Below are 18,044 nucleotides of genomic sequence, written 5' to 3' on the forward strand. Positions count from 1 at the left end.
CATGTATAACCTGGCCCACTATGGTGCACTGACCAAGTTCGAGACGCTTGGTTACCATGTTGAATGTTTCATTATTTTGAAGATCTGTGTTGTGTCTCTTTGACGAAACTAATTTTCAATGGATAACAGCCACTTGAGCCTCTTTTCATAATCTAGTCCAAGGATTCTTAAAATCACCCTGGTCACCTTTGTTAAACAAATATTTGTGATTGCCCAAAAATTGGATCCCCTGCTGTACACTTGGTCTGGTCCATGACTTGTACAATATCAGAATAGTGGAAACTGTAACCAGATGCTCTGTAGATGGATCTCAGTCCTCAACCTGCTTTAGCATCAACTGCTTTGAACTAACCTGGTGCTTTCGGGAAATTATATAAAATCCATTTCCTGTTCAGCCTCAGCCGATCGGCGCTACCTACTTGTTTATTGTGCACTCGGAGAACAGAGAAAGCTGATTGGCCAACTACTTGGTGGATTTGTTCTGTGGCCCAGAAAAGTATCCAAAGTGCAGGTCCACGATTCGTAAGATTATTGGGCCAGATTCCGTCCTACTTTGCATTGGGTTTTAGACTTGATCAGTCTTTTTTGAAACTTTTTTTCCCGGGACAACGTTTTGCCAACTGACCAACTATGGCGACCCACGACAAAGCTCACCTATTTTTAATGCGAAAGGGGAGCCTACTTGGCCCTCACGATCTCACTCCAATCAGGTTTGCAGGAGGACAGGGAAATGCGCATATCAGGTGCAGACTTCAGTCAGTTCTTTTGTGCCGTCTTCCTCTTTGTGAAAACGGAAAATCTAACCTCGCACATGTAGGTTGTCGTAAAGGACAATAGCAACAAAATGCTTGTTTTATTCAGCACTGGATACTCTGAGAGATGCTACTCCAGAATGCTGACAACCCCATGGGCTTTTGGCGTATTTTTTTATGTGCTGTCACATGTCTGATACAGCAGCATAGCCTTTTAATTTGGAGTCAGCTGTAATTTAATGGCTGACTCTGCGCTCTCAACCTTAAAAGGGATTTTTCACCCGCCACTTCTCTTTCAATATCTGAAACTTCGCCTCTCATTTGCCAGTACTTCCCTGCATATGACACACATGGGCTTTGCATCCTTATTTGCATTGACACAATTGACAAAATCATACCTCAAGAAATTATATTTATACTGCTTTGCTCCAGAGATAAGTTTCTCCTTTGTAGGCTGTTAACCAGGGGTCCTGGAGCTCTGTTCTGAGCTAACATGAACACTGCTCTGTCCTGCCTTGGACACTGCTGAGAAGCTCTCTCCAACAGATTCAGATATGAGATCCTGACCAGGAGATACACTGCTCATTTGTGTCTCTGCCCATCTCTCTCTTGTGAGAAAACAATCCATTTGCACAGTCCTCTTGCCTCGATTACCAGCAGCTAGAAAATGGAAGAAGCTCTTTTCTGTGATTTTGTGCCAGAAGCATGGACATAGCGGGTGCTTGATGTCAAGTATACATGCAGGGCCCGTGACCTGCTCACTACTGCCGCTTCTGACTGGAAGACTGCACACGGCTTAATTTCCTCCTTATTTAAAAAGTGACAGCGGCCGCCATTCTCAACAAAAATATTGGTCGCATCTGTCGGGCACCTCTTCTATGATCGGGACCACCGTGGGAATGGCGTGACCGATCGCTCCATGACACCCCCGAAACCTGCGACTCACACTTTGAAAAACTAGATGACAGAGTATCAATCTGCTGTGTCTACTGGTCCTCTCGATTTCTTCTTGTTCTGTTGAAGTCTGTTTGAATGAATCATCTTCCTGAATTTTTCATGGTGTCCTCCTTTTAAAAGACGATGCATCCTGTTAATGTATCCTGCAAGCATTGGGCTGACGACAAAATAAAGCTCTTGCGTGTTATGCATATTTAAATTTCTTCTGTTTTGGTGAGCATTGTCCCACATTTATCCTACGTTAAAATCTCTTGGACTTTAAATCATTGTTGACTGCAAGTCTCCACCAAAATAAGATAGTTAGACTTGGCTTTTTAACCCCTGCGGCTAAAGAAATGTGTGTTTGTTTACATGCAGGATTTCAAATATCTTCAGACCTCAAGTGCTTGGAATTTCACCGAATTGGGAAGATTCAGGAGCCCTTTAAAAATAGTGGGTGGGTCACGATTGTGAGATTCACTAACCTATTCCTATTTTTAAAGTCAATTTAGAGTACCCAATTCATTTTTTTCCAATTAAGGTGCAATTCAGCATGACCAACCCACCTAACCTGGACATCTTTGGGTTGTGCGGGGTGAAACTCAGGCAGACACGGGGAGAATGGGCAAACTCCACCCGGACAGCGACCCGGGGCCGGGATCAAACCCGGGTCCTCAGTGCCGTGAGGCAGCAATGCTAACCACTACGCCACCGTACCCCCCCTCCCCCCCACTCCACCCCCACCACCCCATTCCAGGACGGTCCGGTTTTCAGGTTTGCCTTTTAAGGTTGTGGGTTAGTTTGGATCAAAACCCCACACCCTGCACTCTTGACCTGGCCTGTTGTGTTGTGGGGAAAGACGTGCTCGACGTCTCCACTTTTTTCATGGATTCAGGCCATGTTTTAAAGGACTCATGGTTCACAACCCCTCAAAGGAGTCATGAACTTACCTTTTAAGAGGTCCTCTTCATGACCCCCATGCCTAAATATGGCCCCTCACCCCCATTGCAAGCTATGGTATTTCCATGTTAATTGACCCACTATGCACTCTATAGATGTAATGTAAAAAAAGCTTTTAAAACGTCATTCATTATTTATTTTCCACTATATTTAAAAAAAGTCCTTTTGCTGCAACCCGATAAAAGTGTCAATCACCCCTTTAACATTTCAACAGCTGAAACTGCAAGCACTTGAAACCTCTTAACTTTGTGTAATCAAACATTGTGAATTCCACAGAAGAGATCAGAGAGCCAGAGATGTCAATGAAGCAGTGTTTTCTCTGGGGTGCAGGTATTTTTCAGCTCTTCTTGTTGGGCAATCTAGAACTGTTTAAAAATAAGGGGTCACTTATTTAAAATGTAGATGAGGAGAAATATTTTATCTCAGAGGATCGTTAGTCTCTGGAACTTTCTTCCTCAAAAGGCAGTGGAAGCAGAATCTTTGAATTTTTTTTAAGGCAACGCTAGATAGATTCTCGATTAACAAAGGGTTCAAGGTTATTTGGGGTCGGCAGGAATGATGGGTTGAAATCAGATCAGCCATGAACTTATTGAATGGCAAAGCAGGCTCAAGAGGCTGAGTGGCCTACCTCTGCTCCTAATTCATACCTTGTGGATTTATGGGCTCCTTAGTAAGTTTTCTTGAGTTTTTCTAAAATACATTTAGAGTACCTAATTTATTTTTTCGCATTAAGGGGCAGTTTAGCGTGGACATCTTTGAGTTGTTGGGGCGAGACCCACGCAAACACTGGGAGAATGTGCAAACTCCACATGGACAGTGACCCAGAGCTGGGATCGAACCTGGGACCTCGGCGCCGTAAGGCAGTAGTGGTAACCACTGCGCCACCGTGCCGCCCACATTTTCTCAAGTTATAGTGAAAGTACTTTTTTAACATAGTGGAAAGTAATGAATGAATGACTTTTTAGAGTTCTTTTTACACATCATATTGTTACGATAATGTTCATTAGTTGCATACAGTGAATCGTGGGTAAATGGACACGGAAGTGCCATATTTTGGCATAGCAGGCAGGAGAGGCCACGGGAGGGTAGGGAGGGGGCATATTCTGCCATGGGGAATGTGTTGGGGTGAGGAGTATGGGGGAAGATGGGCCTTCCTGTTTTCATTTTGACAGGGACAAAGTCCCACGGCATCTTGACGGTCCTTTTAAGCATCCTGCTTTAGCACCTAGCAACCCCTATGGATGCCTTCAACTTATTCTTGAGTGGGCTGGCTCAACTACAGGCATCACCTGCACCCGGACCATGAAGATGTGGGCACTGCCACCTGAGGTGGGCAGGTTAAGTCGGGCATGTTACCAGCCTCTGCCGCTTCGGTGATGCAAACCCAGGCTGTATTGTGCGTATGGAAAGTTCTGTGAAGGAAACTATAACTTACAGGTTTATGACCAGCAAATCAGTGCTACCTGCGAAAATAAGCTGGATAGGATTTTTGCAGTCCGCCACTTTGTGACATCTTGATTTTCGTTTGTGTGTTCTAAATGTGCGAATACTGTTTTGGACTTTACCTGAAATTCTTCAGTTTGTAGGAATGAGCAATGGCATCGCACCCCCAGTAAAACAAGTTTCAGTAAATATAGCGTGGCTCGGGTTCCCTAACTGAGAACCCTCGTCACTGTATTCTAGCTGCCCGGAATATATCACGTTGCCCTGTGTTTTGTCTGGTGTTCGTTGTCGCCACCAATTTGCAAAATAATAATAATAATAATCACTTATTGTCACAAGTAGGCTTTAATGAAGTTACTGTGAAAAGCCCCTGGTCGCCACATTCCGGCGCCTGTTCAGGGAGGCCGGTACGGGAATTGAGCCCGCGCTGCTGGCATTGTCCTGCATTGCAAGTCAGCTATTTAGCCCACCGTGCCTCAAACCGGCAAGTGATAGTGCTTGCCACATATGCTGCAGTTTCCTCCAGCTTGTACAAAAGATCAAGGAATTTCAAGTGCAATTTACATCCAGTGTAATTAGCTCGCTGCAATGTTTTGTGTTGTTGTAGAAAATCATGGTGCTGGAAACTAGGTATGCCGCAGATTAAATTGTGGTGAGTTTCTGCTTTTTGGTCGCATAAGGAGGCTCTTAATTTTTAAGCTTTTATTCCAGTTGCATGGCCACTAATGGGCACTTTTTAGAAGCCTTTAAATAATTAAAAAAATACTTAATTACTAAGAATCTAACTACTGTATACCAATGAAACTAGAAAGCGGTTTTGTCTAGCTTTCAAGACATTTTCGGTTATTTGAAATCTGATTTTTTTTAAAGGTGTTTTGTGACAGAAAAACATTTTTGACTGCATTAATAAAACTGCACCAAGTTATCAGTATTGAACATATTAATCTTTTAATGCACGAGAAACCGTCCCCCCGCTCTCCTCCCCCCCCCCCCCCCCCCCCCCCCACCCTCCGTCCGCTCTGGCAGATGCAGTAAGCCATTTAAGTCTCTATTCAGTTCTGTGGGACCATAATATCCCACCAGGTGGGAGAGACAAGGATTGCTGATTCACGGAAGAGTTTGCATTTGTGAATATGCAGATTTTTTGTGCGGTAGCTCGAATCACAAATTCACTTTGCAAAGCGACAGTGCAATTTTGCCGACGATATTGGAGATATTGCTGATAGTGCCCAAAGGGGAAACTCGATTCCTGTACATGCAATAATTATAAACTTTCCCAGCCTCCTGAGAATCCGAAACAAAGACACAATGCTGGTTCTTCGGCTCTCAAGATACGCAACTCGTTCACAGGGCTGGATTCTCCATTTCTGAGACTGTGGGCGGGATTCTCTGTTGGCTGACTCCAAAATCTCAAAACGTGATTGGGCGAAGAATAGATTCTGACGCCAAAACTGGGTCGGGCGGCAATTTGACGGCAAATGGCAATTCTCCGTCACCTCGACAGCGGCGTCGATGCGGCCCGGGACGCACATACAGTAAACAGCATTTGCATATCATTAACGGGCCCGACCCGGTATTCTCCAGGGTCTCAGCAATGCTCTGCTTATGATGGGCCGAGTTCCTGATGGCGCGGTTCACTTGTGCTTTTAAAAATCGTGAAACCGGCGTCGTGGTTGCTGAGGGAGAGAGAGGGGGTACAAAAGGTGTCCAACATCGCCATAGTTTGCTGACAGTTGTGCCGCTGGCCGGGGGGCTTCTGCCAGGGCCGGAGGGAGTAGCTGATGGGGGGGGGGCAAGTGGTGGGCTGTGGGGTCGGGGTGGATGGGGACGGAACCCCATTGCCGCACCGGAAAGGGAGCCATGCAGCTGCGTACACCGCTAACAACCCACTGTGAACATAGGGCCACGGGTAGTATAGGTGTCACCCTAGGTGCCCTCTGGCCCCAGCCGCCCTATCAGCTGTATGGGCGTGCTCCAGCACAACCAGTGCTATCTTGTTGGTTGGGATGGTGTGTGTGGGGAGCTAAGTGTTTCTCATTGTGGAATCGATTGTGTTCCACATGGCGCAGGTGGCAGTCCTTCCACAGTTGCTGAATCGATCCAGGTTCGGCGCCAGTTTTGCTGTCGTGGAACTCCACGAAACCTGCGTCGGCGTCAACACTTAGTCTCAGAAACGGAGAATCCAGCCTTAAGTGTTGATGCCGAAGCAGGATTTGTGGACTTTAACGACAGGAAAACAAGTTCCAAACTGACTGCCGTCTGGCTGCAACACGGTTAAGATAATTAGCTCCAAATTTCTTTGATGTGATCACAGAATAGAGGCAATTAAGAACTGCATTTCTGGTAACTACTTTTAGGTAATCCGGCACCATTCACGGGATATGAACTGAGTAGCTTAATCTCTTTCTGAGAAACGTACTGATCTGTTCTAACCCCTTTAAACATCTGATTGAAGAAAATTAACACTTATCCAGGCAGACACTGGCTGTACTTTTAATCAGAATAATAGTTATGTCAGAATGCCCGTGCTCTCCTGCTTCCCCAAATCAAGATGCTTTGTATGGAAAGAGATGTGGCTTTTCTTACCTTTGGAGTGTATATCCCAAGTAGATAATTCAGCAACAACCTTTTGTGAGTTTAAAATTAAAAAGAAGGTTACTTATTCTCACGCACCCACAGCCTGAATTAATGCAACGTCACACACTTGGTTTCACACACTTGGTTTCACAAACAAGTACATAGAGGATTGTGTACAGGACCAGATAGTGCACTCTTACAGATTGCGTTTACTTCAGACTCTGATTAAAGGTTTCTGTTCTCCCACGCAGCATCTTGAATAGATTTGATGATTATTAAAGTTGAAGTGAGGGTCATGTAAAGAAAAAGGGTTCACAGCAGGTCGCGAGGTTTCTTGCAGTGGAATATCTAGGCGGTTGGCTTTCAGGTGAACGTTGAAACTGGAACAGGTTGGCTGCTTGATGACTTGCAGCTGGTTTCAGGGTCTGGCTCTCTGGCTGGCTGACAACTAACGGTCCTGATGTGTTGGCTCCTGGGGTAGTAGTGGCACAGTCCCTTAAACCAGCTTTGATCACATCACTGCTGGGTTAACACTTCTGAGGCCCACACAGTCTTGTTTATTAGGGGGAAGTAGTGATGCCGTGAGAAGTAGATAGCGGTCATTGATTTTTGACCTTCCCTTCTGTCCAATATGAAACATGAAGACTGGCAGTCTGAAAATTGCAGATTCTTCAGGAATGGCCCACCCTGAAACTGTGGAATGTGTGAATTCCTGAAAGGGTTGAGAGGTACCCTCATTAATATTAACATTAAGGTCCACAAAGCCTAGCTTTTAAAGGCTCACCTACCACTGGTAACAACACTAAAACTTTATCTCTACTGGCAAAACTACGAACTTTGGATTTCTTGTCCCCTACCCGTTTCATCACATTTTGTGCAACTTTCAAATGTTGTCTAGCCAATTCACCTACTCTATTTAATCATTCCCCAAAATTTGACACGTAATCCAATAATGTAATTTCCGATTTCTCACCCATCAATTTTTCCTTAATCAATTTAAGTGGTCCTCTTACCTCATGACCAAAAATTAGTTCAAAAGGACTAAATTTGGTTGACTCATTAGGTGCATCCCTAATTGCAAACAGTACGAATGGAATTCCTTTATCCCAATCCTCTGGATAATCTTGACAAGAAGCCCTTAACATTGTCTTTAATGTCTGATACCAGCTTTCTAATGCTCCCTGCGATTCTGGATGGTACGCAGTTGATTTAAATTGTTTTATTCCTAAATTATTCATAACTTCTTTGAATAACTTTGAGGTAAAATTTGATCCTTGATCCGATTGTATTTCTGTGGGTAGTCCATATCTAGTAAAGAATTTAAGTAACTCCTCCACAATCTTTTTAGCTGTAATATTACGGACTGGAATGGCCTCTGGAAACCCAGTAGATGCATCCATTATAGTCAAAAGATATTGATTTCCACTTTTTGTTTTAGGAAGCAGTCCTACGCAATCAATTAGGACTCATGTAAAAGGTTCCTCAAAGGGTGGAATGGGTATTAAGGGCGCTGGTTTTATCACTGCTTGAGGTTTCCCTATCACTTGACATGTGTGACATGATTGACAAAATTTAACTACATCTTTATGTAGTCCAGGCCAATAAAAATGTTTCTGGATTTTAGCTTGAGTTTTCCTTATCCCCAAATGACCTCCCACTGGTACCTCATGTGCCACTCACAACACCTCCTTTCTATACCCTACCGGCAATACTACTTGATGAACTACTGCCCACTTTTCATCCGCCTGCATATGTACAGGTCTCCATTTTCTCATCAAGACATCATTTTTACGGTAATAACACTCTGGCATACTCTCAGATTCCTCTTCCGTATATTATTTCTGATATATCTGTTTTATTTCTACACCTTTCTATTGTAACTCCGCCAATTTTCCTGAACTAAAAATACTCGCCTCATCCTCCACCTGTTCTTGTTCTTTTTCAACCATCTGATCAAAAATCGTTTCTGGTAATTGCACTTCAACTTCATCTTCACTCTTTGATTTCTCCTCTTGTCTTAACCTGTGACTTTGCGACCTTGTTACTACACAATCCGGAAAAATCCCAGGATATTCGTCCTTCAACAATTCAGTTGTCTGATTTTCCACTGGCTTATCAACCACAGTAGGCATCAGTCCCACTGCGATCCAGCTATATCATTACCCAAGATAAACTGTATTCCTGGACAAGATAGTTTCTCTATTACTCCTACTACCAATTCACCACTCTTCACTGGACTTTCCAACCTTACCTTATATAATTGAACACTACTCCTCTCACCCTAAATTCCACATATTACCACCTTTTCTGGTAACATTCTTCCCAAAATACATAATTCCTCATCTCTTACCATTAAAGATTGACTAGCTCCCGTATCTCTTAAAACTGTGACTTCTTTACCTGCTCCTGATACACATGAGTAAACTTTACCTACACAAGTAAATTCTTTAAAGAGATCTGGCATCTTCTTATCAATCACTTCTTGATCAGGCTGTACAATCTTTTGCACCTCCTTCACTTCCCTTAGTCTTTCCTTTACCATTCTAACAAACCCCACTGTCTTATCCTGTTTTACCACATCAGCCTTCCCAGTGCTTTTCTTCAACCACCAACACTGTGACTTTACATGTCCTAGTTTATTACAATGAAAACATTTGAAACTTTCCATTTCTCTTCCGCCCTCCTGGATTTCTTTTTTAATCTGAGGTACACTCTCTTTATTGTCTCCCATCAGATCACCTTTACCTTTACCACTTGAGTATTTCTCATGTCCCCAGTTTCTATCCCTCACAGGCTGAAACTGATGTCGGAAACCAAGCTTTGATTTATGAACTAATTAATAATCATCTGCCATTTCTGCTGCTAATCTCGCAGTTTTAGCCCTCTGCTCTTCCACATGAGTTCTCCCTACATCAGGAATTGAATTTAAACTCCTCCAAAAGTATAATTTCTCTGAGAGCTTATTGCGTTTGGTTATTTTCAAAGCCCTTTTCCACCTATCAAAATTACTCTGTTTGATCCTTTAAAACTCCATGTATGTTTGACCAAATTCTTTCCTTAAATTTCTAAATCTTTGTCTGTAAGCTTCAGGCACTAGTTCATATGCACCTAAGATAGATTTTTTTCACCTCTTCTTACGTTTCAGATACCTCCTACGGTAGTGATGCAAACACTTCACTAGCTCTACCTACCAGCTTTGTTTGAATCAGTAATACCCACATGTCCTGTGGCCATTTCATTTGTTTAGCTACCTTCTCAAATGAAATGAAAAAGGCTTCTACCTCCCTCTCGTCAAACCTTGGCAATGTTTGGACATATTTAAATAGATCCCCACCACGTCTTCGACTATGATGCTCTGTCTCACTATCCTCATCAATCTCATCCAACTGTCTGCCAATTTTAACTGACTGTCATGTTTCATGGCCATTTTCCGAAGTTCAAACTCTCTCTCTTTATCTTTTTCCCTGATCTGTATCTCCCTTTCTATTACTTTTTGTTCTGCTAGGGCTATTCTTTCTTTTTCTTTTTGTTCTGCCAGGTCTATTCTTTCTTTTTCTCTCATTGCATATTCAAGCTGCTTTAATTCTTTTTCATGTTCAAGTTGCTTTAATTCTTTTTCATGTTCAAGTTCCGTAATCTGCAACTGGGGCTTTGCCATTTCTAATGAGTCAAAATGTATCTCAGGCAAATGTAAATGCTCAGCGGTAAGTACCTCATCTTTTCGCAATTTGCCAGGCAATGTTAACTGCAATGTTTTTGCCAAATCTAACAGTCTGCTTTTAGTCTCTGTCCGTAAGGTACTGCGTGTTACCGTGTCCACCCCCAAAAACTTCTGAGCCTCTGAAAGAGCCATTGTCTGCAACACACTCCCCACTTAAACTAAACTAACACACCTGAAAAGCAACCACACTATATGCTCACCCCTTACTGTCTTTAAGTTCACTAAGCCAATCCAATAGATAGGCTTTTATCCCCCTTGAGCCCCCAATTGTTATGGGTCAGAGTTTAGAGAACCCCAAAGTGTAGCATGGATTTTAACTGACCCACAACTTTTAATAGATTGTGGTGTGGGGCGCACATGGCGCACTCTACAGGTGTGATACAGCATAAATGGACAAGTGTTTTTTAAAACAAAACAATGTTTATTCTATCAACTCAAGTTAACCTTTTTAAAACAACCATTGAATATCTTAACACCCATTACTTCAAAGATAACCCCCAAAGACTAAGTAATCGTTTCAGCTGTTCTTTTAACATCCAAAAGACTTAACCAACCTTCAAACAGGAGCACATTAGGTTATATTCAATATATATGTAGTGAGAAAGGGTTCAACCGTGCTGCTGCTTTTGGTTACTTCAGCTACAGCCCCTTTGTTTTCTTCATGCAGCTCACTGGAAACACACAGACACACCCAAGCTTCTCTCTCAAACTGAAACTCAAAAAGCAGAAGTGAGCTCAGCTCCTCCCACCCTCTGACATCACCAGTAATATGATCAGCTCCATTTCTTAAAGGTACATTGCTTAAACATCCAATTCTTAAAGGTACTCTCAAATGACAGTTTGCATGACTAATTGGCAGTTACCTTTATGGAGACTGAGATGGGCAAGAATGAATCCAATAAATAATCTATCACAGGTTCAAATCATTTGTGGCACAGTATACAAACATGTGTGTTTCAGTGTGTGCCTGCATGTGTATGTGAATGTATGTTTGTGTGTGAGCATCTCTGTGTGTATGTGTGTGTGTGTATGCTTGTGTGAGTCTGCGTGTGTGTGCATGCATGTGTGTCTGTGTGTTCTGTGTCCATGCATCTGTCTGTGTGTTCATGTGTGCATTTCTGTGTGTTTATGTGTGTGCGTGTGTCTGTCTCTGTGTGTGAGTGTCTGTGTGTGTCTCTGTGTGTTCATGTGTGCTATTCTGTGTGCGTCTCTGTGTGCGTCCTTGTGTCCGTCTCTGTGTGTTCATGTGTGTGTCCGTGTGTGCATCTCTGTGTGCATGTGTGTGCGTCTGTGTGTGTGTGAGTCTGTGTGTGTCTCTGTGTGTGCACCTTTGTGCACGTGCCTCTCTCTGTCTGAGTGTGTGTGTCTCGGTGTGTGCATCTGTGTGTGTGTTTCTGTCTGTGTATGTGTGAGTCTGTGTGTGTCTCTGTGTGTGCACCTTTGTGCATGTGCCTCTCTCTGTGTGAGTGTGTGTGTGTCTCGGTGTGTGCATCTGTGTGTGTGTTTCTGTCTGTGTGTGTGAGTCTGTGTGCCTGAATATTCTTGAGTTTTTGTTTGCCTTGTTTATGGTGCAGCTGGTTCTTCGAATGGCCAATTTAGAATCACTACATGAATAATTCAGTACTTTGAGCTCTATATTCTGCCTATGTGTTAGTTTGAAGTTTTAATATACGCTTTCTGGTCTGAAGATGACATTTTATTTGGTTCCTGAAATATATATTGCATATTTGCATACTGTGTGTTATATTTCTTTGATGCCACAAAGCGAAAAGGTGCTCACAAACTGGATTCATGGAGAAGACGATGAGAGGTTATTAAGAATTTTGCTCAATACAGTCAAGATGGCGACCTGCCAAAAGCCCGCGCAAACACTCTGACGTCACTATACATCACATGATGCTAAACCGGCAGGAATGTATCCTCTGATACATCACACCCCTCCCCCTTTACTTTATTAGTGCAACAACAACAATGAACATTTATACAACAGATCCACTATGCATTAATTCTATACATATATAAAATTCAATAAAACAGTCTCTCTGAAGGACATTTATTCCTTTTTTGTAGAATTCAGTGTTGTTAAACTTGGCAACTTGAGACTTCAAATGTGTCCTCATTCCTTTCTGTAGATGGTACTTGTTGAGTAGTTATTTCCGTATCTGTCACTGTAGCTATTGAAAAGTCCCAGAAACAAAATCTGAACTCGTCACTGTGTCTGGTCTTGGTTTTGAAGTATCACTTTCTAGATTTTCCAAAGGTAGAACCTCTTGAGAGGTTTCTTTGAACTTACTTTGTGAAGCAAGTAATTGATCAGCGTGAGGTCGCCAAATTCTTCCCTCCTCCGTCTGTATGGTGTACGATATTGGACCTGACTTTGCTCAGGTCACAGCAGGTACCGATTTCTTGTTGGTGGTGTAGCTCCTAGCTAACACTCTTTCTCCCTGTTAAATACTCACTTTTTAGTGTTTTGCTCCCTCTTGACAATTTGCGCTCGTTGTGTCGTTTGACAATCTCTGAAGAATCAGCTGGAGTTAACAAAATCAAACTGTGTTCATGGTTTCCTCTTGAACAACAGCATTGCCGGTGAACTTTGCGTTACCGGTAGCATGTACCGTGTTCCGGTAAGGCATTAGGAATTTGTTTATTCTTCTTACCATTGTCCCGGGTCTTTCGCCGCTTTGATAGAATGTTTTAATTATTGCACAAAACATTCGGCCAATCCATTAGTTGCAACATGATGTGGAGCTGACGTGATATGGTGTGTCATGTTCCACTTCAAGAAGTCCTCAAACTCCTTCGAAGTAAACTGTGTACCATTATCATTGACAATCTGCTCTGGCGTTCCAAATCTTATGAATATGTCATCTCAAAGATCTGCCCAATCATCATTGACTTCATTATCGTGACTTCTGGCCATTTTGAGTGCATGTCCACAATCACTAAGAACATGTGACCCTCCAGTGGACCAGCATAATCAATATGTATTCTCTGCCATGACTGAGTCAGCCATTCCCCCGGGTCTTCATCAGTAAGGTTGTCGCCCCGCTGCTGAGCCAGGTTATGTAGGGAACAGAAGACTGCCATGATGTGGGAGATCCTCTGGGAAGTATATTGTAGGGCCTCACTAGACCTGTCGAGGCAGCAGAAGCGCAACTTGTGGAGGCCGAAGCACCCCTCGATCACAGATTGGGTGGCACTGTGAACCTCATTGTATCGGGCCCCTACTTCGGTCTCAGGCCCCAAATCATCAGCCAAGACGTGAGTGGATAGCCTTTTCCCCCAACAAGCCCATCCCTGTCGCCTGGGGTGACCCTCGGAAATTCCAGGAATTTTCAATTGCCCAAGGATGAAGCTGTCATGCATGCTCCCTGGAAAACATGCACACACGTGCATGAACCTCACCTGGTGGTCACACACCAGCTGGACATTGAGGGAGTGGAACCCCTTTCTTTTGATGAGGGGGATTCCCTGAAGCTGCAGGATGCATAGAGCGATATGGGTACACTCAATCGCCCCCCGAACCTGAGGCAGACCGGCTATGGTGTTGAATCTCACAGACCCCTCATCCTGCTGGGCTAGGTCCAGGTCAAAATGAATGAAGTCCCATGGCCTTGCATGCCCTTAAAGTTGAGGGCTGCCGTGACCTTCACGTCCACAGGGACTGGGTGTCCTCTGCCTCCACGTGGCGCCAAGTTGGGCTGAATGTAGCACAGATACCACAGTGTCTCCTTGGTGAGGTGGTGTCTCCTGTTGTCCAACAGCTCTGGAGGACACACGGATTCTCTATGCCCTCGGTCTCCTTCTTCACTTTCGAGCCCCCTGTTCGGCTGGTGTGACCTCCGGCCCGTCGGCCTGTCCTGCAGCCCTTCAGACTGTCCTGCAGCCCTCTGATCCCCTGTCTTTAGGTGTTCCCTGGGTGTGGCCGCTCGTTGCTCCTGGAGTCTGTGTTCCTCCAGCGCAGTAATAAGCAGTATGGCCCACTCCCCTGATTCTATCACAATATCTCTCGGTATTCTATGAGGGATGAGAGACAGACAGTCAGGTACGTGTTGCAGCTGCTGAACTTCAGTATCTCCCCTCACCCATTGGCCTCCTGGTCCCGGAAGGAGTCAGTCCTACACCTTACCCGGCAGCTACCACTCACTCACATCTCAGGTCCCCTTCCACCTCCGTTGCATGACTGACCCTGGTTAGTGTCCTCGCCCCGTCAGAGTCACCTCTGACCTCTCGTCTGGTTATCCCCTCCCTTAATCTCTTTATCACTGGGGTTTCTGACAAGTGGCTTCGCTGGTCGCCCATCCCTCATGGGCAGGGTCAACTGTGCGGTCATGTCCACCTTGTGGCCTATTGGAGCCTCTGTGGCAGATGCTGGAGTCCGATACATCTGCAGACGCAGTCTCTCTTGATCCAAACGTTTATCCTTGAATCCTGAGTTTTCACCCCTATCCTGGACTTTAAGACTGTGGGCCACTGACATTGTTAAGGGTTAACTCTTGATGGCCAATTAGTTTAACGATTATGAGTCTCCAGAATCTGAGAGGGTACAATTGTTGCCTGCTTCAGGGATAGACACAGTTAATAGGTACCCTTCTACTCAGGCTGCATGATTCCGAGATCTGATTGCTGTCAGGCCTTTACATTTAAGACTCCTGGACGACCACTCCATTAATTTTTGCGCACCCCCACCTCACCCCCTGCCCCCCCTCCACCTCTTCTTGCATGGCTCCCCTCCCCCGCCCTAGACAGGGCATCATATGGCCTCCGCTTTTTGGGTTTCATCCACCCAGCTTATTGGGCTCTCCCCCTTCACTCTCATCATACCCTAACCCATACCTCATGTGCCCTGTACCCACAGCTGCACCACACTGCCAAGCCTCAGTCAGCTTACTAACATAGTGCACTGAGAACGTTTTAAACAACACAGGCAGCAGACTAAACCAACGCGCTAAGGACTATTGATAGAAAACGGACAGCAATCTTCGGGACCACACATCAGCCGTGACCCCCATCCCTAGATAGCAAACTTTGTCCTCTTGGACTTCTTGGTGCTAGGCGGAGAGGGGCTCACCTCCCTCCTCCCTCTCACGGCACCTGGTTCGCACTTTTAGAAAGCAGTAGTAATTCATGCCCACATGACGTCACGCCTGGTGGATGGATAGATTAAATTAGGTCTGAAGATTCATCTTTAACCTTGTTAAATTCATTATAATGCATTCAAATCGATGCAAATCAGGTTTGCGCCCTTCCGAGACGTGGACCAAATCACGTTATCGGGGAGGGCCGGAAAGATCACATTCTGAAATCTGGCTGGCGCAAATCCCTTTTTTTGCCTCTTGCGATATTTTGCGGCGATTACGGGATTTGTACCCATGGCGACTGGGCCCGGTAAATCCCGGCCAGTGGTTTTTCTTTTCAAGCTTTAAATCCTTCCTTGTGCAGATTTTCTTTTGCCTGAAGCGTGATCGTTTGTGCTTAATTTGCACACTTGTGCGTTTGCGCAGCTTTAGATATTTTCCCGCTCGCGCTCAGTGATTAGGTGGTTAAATGAGCTGTGTGTTGCTGTTTATGACAAAACATGTGCCACAATTAATGCCTCCCAGTTGCTTCCTGGTTGCGAATTCTTATGCAGGGTAAAAAAATGAGCTGGTCGTGTGGCTTAATCGTGGATATACTTTGTACACTGTTCAGTGGTAAGAAGCGAGTTTTCTTCAGGTTCCTTTTGGATTCCCTCCAATCCAGCTTCCACCCACTCTCCGCATCGAGAAACAAAATAATTCGCTGGGACTTTGATTTCTGTAGGACAGTGTTTATTGAACATGATCACTTAAGAATAACTACTTTTAAACTCCCCATGAATTTCTAGAAATTAGAATTAAATGTGGTAAAGATCCATTCATCGTGTTAAATGATGATAAATGTTACACTTCTTCATTACAGGTTGTATGTTTCACCAAGGAAGCAACCCACAATGGAACAGAAAGCTCGGAGTCCTTTAGAATGGTGCAGACAAGTGCTTGATCATCCAGGCCATGAAATTCAGGCAGCAAAACGCTCCTTGTGTTTCAGACTTGACCAAGGTAGGAACAAAGTTCTTAAAAGACCTCCTGAGACGTGTTGCGAACAGCAATCTAATCCTTAAATACACTGTAACTCCTGACACTGATCGGCCAGGCCCCAGGAACGTGCACCCGGCTCGCGCCGTGTCCCGTGACGCATGCACGCTTCCCCCCACCACTGGCAACATTGGGGTGTGCCCATCAGCCGGTGCCAGTACTGATGTGTGCCTCCCATCTGCTTACTTCCTGCTTCCCCCTGGCTCCTTCCCTCCGCTGCCCCGAGCCCTCACCCATCCTGTCCTGCGCCCCTCGCTGTGCGGTGGCCCCGTATATGGTGTTGCGAGCTGTGATCTAGCTGGAATCCCACTTTGCGCATATTCAAGCTCTTTCCGCATTGTATTGTCTATAATGTTCTGAACAACTTTGGGTTTCAAAACAGTTAAATTGAAACTGCCGACCCGTCAAAATAAAAATGCAGGTGGGTCTTCACTCCCATGAAGGTCGATGGGAATAGCCTCAGTTTGTATGTGATAGAACAAGTTTGGGAAATAGTAGGTTGCAGTTTCTTTGGGTTTGAGGTCACAGGCGGTGCAAATACATGTGCAGGAAGTGCGCCCCTCCAGTTGGGGCTTCACTTAACTCAACCCTATAATTGCGAAACTTGTTTTAATCTGAGCACATTTGTTTCAGTATGCATTGGAGGACAGTTTCTTCTCTCTCCCTTAATTATTCTAAATGATCCTTTATTAAAGTTTCAATGAGTCATTTCAGGCAGAAGATAAGAAGGGAGAGTTTGCATTACAATGATGTGCATTGATGGCACTCGAAGCAGCTGAGAGGTTGCAAAGGTTAACAACAGTCCTGAAGTGTTTGCTATCCCAGAGTCCTTTTCAGGACGACCACCTGTTTTCTTCGATAGCGGGTCCGTGAGGTTGGGCGCCTTTTGACCGAGAGCTGCACAACAGCAGTCATGTCCCGCCACGGAATACAACGCATAAACCCCCGGTTGCAAAATAAATGACATTGGGGCTGGATGATTTGGTGTCTTTCTGTTTTAAATATTGAAATTAGACAAGATGGGAGTTCTGGAAATGGCGTGGGCATATTACATTTTGACTTTTATGGTTTCACCCTGACTTACTGAAAGCAGTTCTGTGATGTCAACTCTAAATAGAATGATTCAAGCTTGTTCATATTTGTAAATTGTTACCACAGTTACACAAAGGGGTTTGTGGTCTCTGATTATTTTTGAATAGCAGTGTTGTTGTTTCGCACGATTAGTTCTTTGTGAAAGGCCAGAACTACAGGCTGCTGTTTAGTGGATCAAATGAGCTTTTGTCCCCTTTTAATTTAGCTTTGCTTCTTGCTGTGTGTTGTAATGATACATTCATATTTCAAGGCACATAAATGTCTTCGACTACAAAGAACGGAGGGCTGAGAAATACTCTACGTAAGAAGAGGTTGCTCAAAGGGTTTTGGTAGTAGTTGTGATTGACGAGTATTTTGAATTCAGTAGAAATCCACCCTGCGTTTGACTATTTATGTTTCCAGGTGACCAGTCCTGTACGACTGAACTCTGATTAGTAATGAGATAGT

General features: G+C 44.3%; 1 protein-coding gene across 2 annotated transcripts in view; it reads left to right on the forward strand.

Moving 5' to 3' along the window:
• The window catches only part of slain1a (SLAIN motif family, member 1a), a 149,101-nt gene that overhangs the window by 14,932 nt on the left and 116,125 nt on the right, over positions 1 to 18,044 (forward strand). For both annotated transcript variants that reach the window (XM_072476202.1, XM_072476203.1), the window contains exon 2: positions 16,330 to 16,469. In XM_072476202.1, the coding sequence (XP_072332303.1) occupies positions 16,330 to 16,469 (140 nt within the window). The remainder of the gene's footprint in view (positions 1 to 16,329; positions 16,470 to 18,044) is intronic.

The sequence above is a fragment of the Scyliorhinus torazame genome, chromosome 15 (assembly GCF_047496885.1).
Source record: "Scyliorhinus torazame isolate Kashiwa2021f chromosome 15, sScyTor2.1, whole genome shotgun sequence".
Lineage (NCBI taxonomy): Eukaryota > Metazoa > Chordata > Chondrichthyes > Carcharhiniformes > Scyliorhinidae > Scyliorhinus > Scyliorhinus torazame.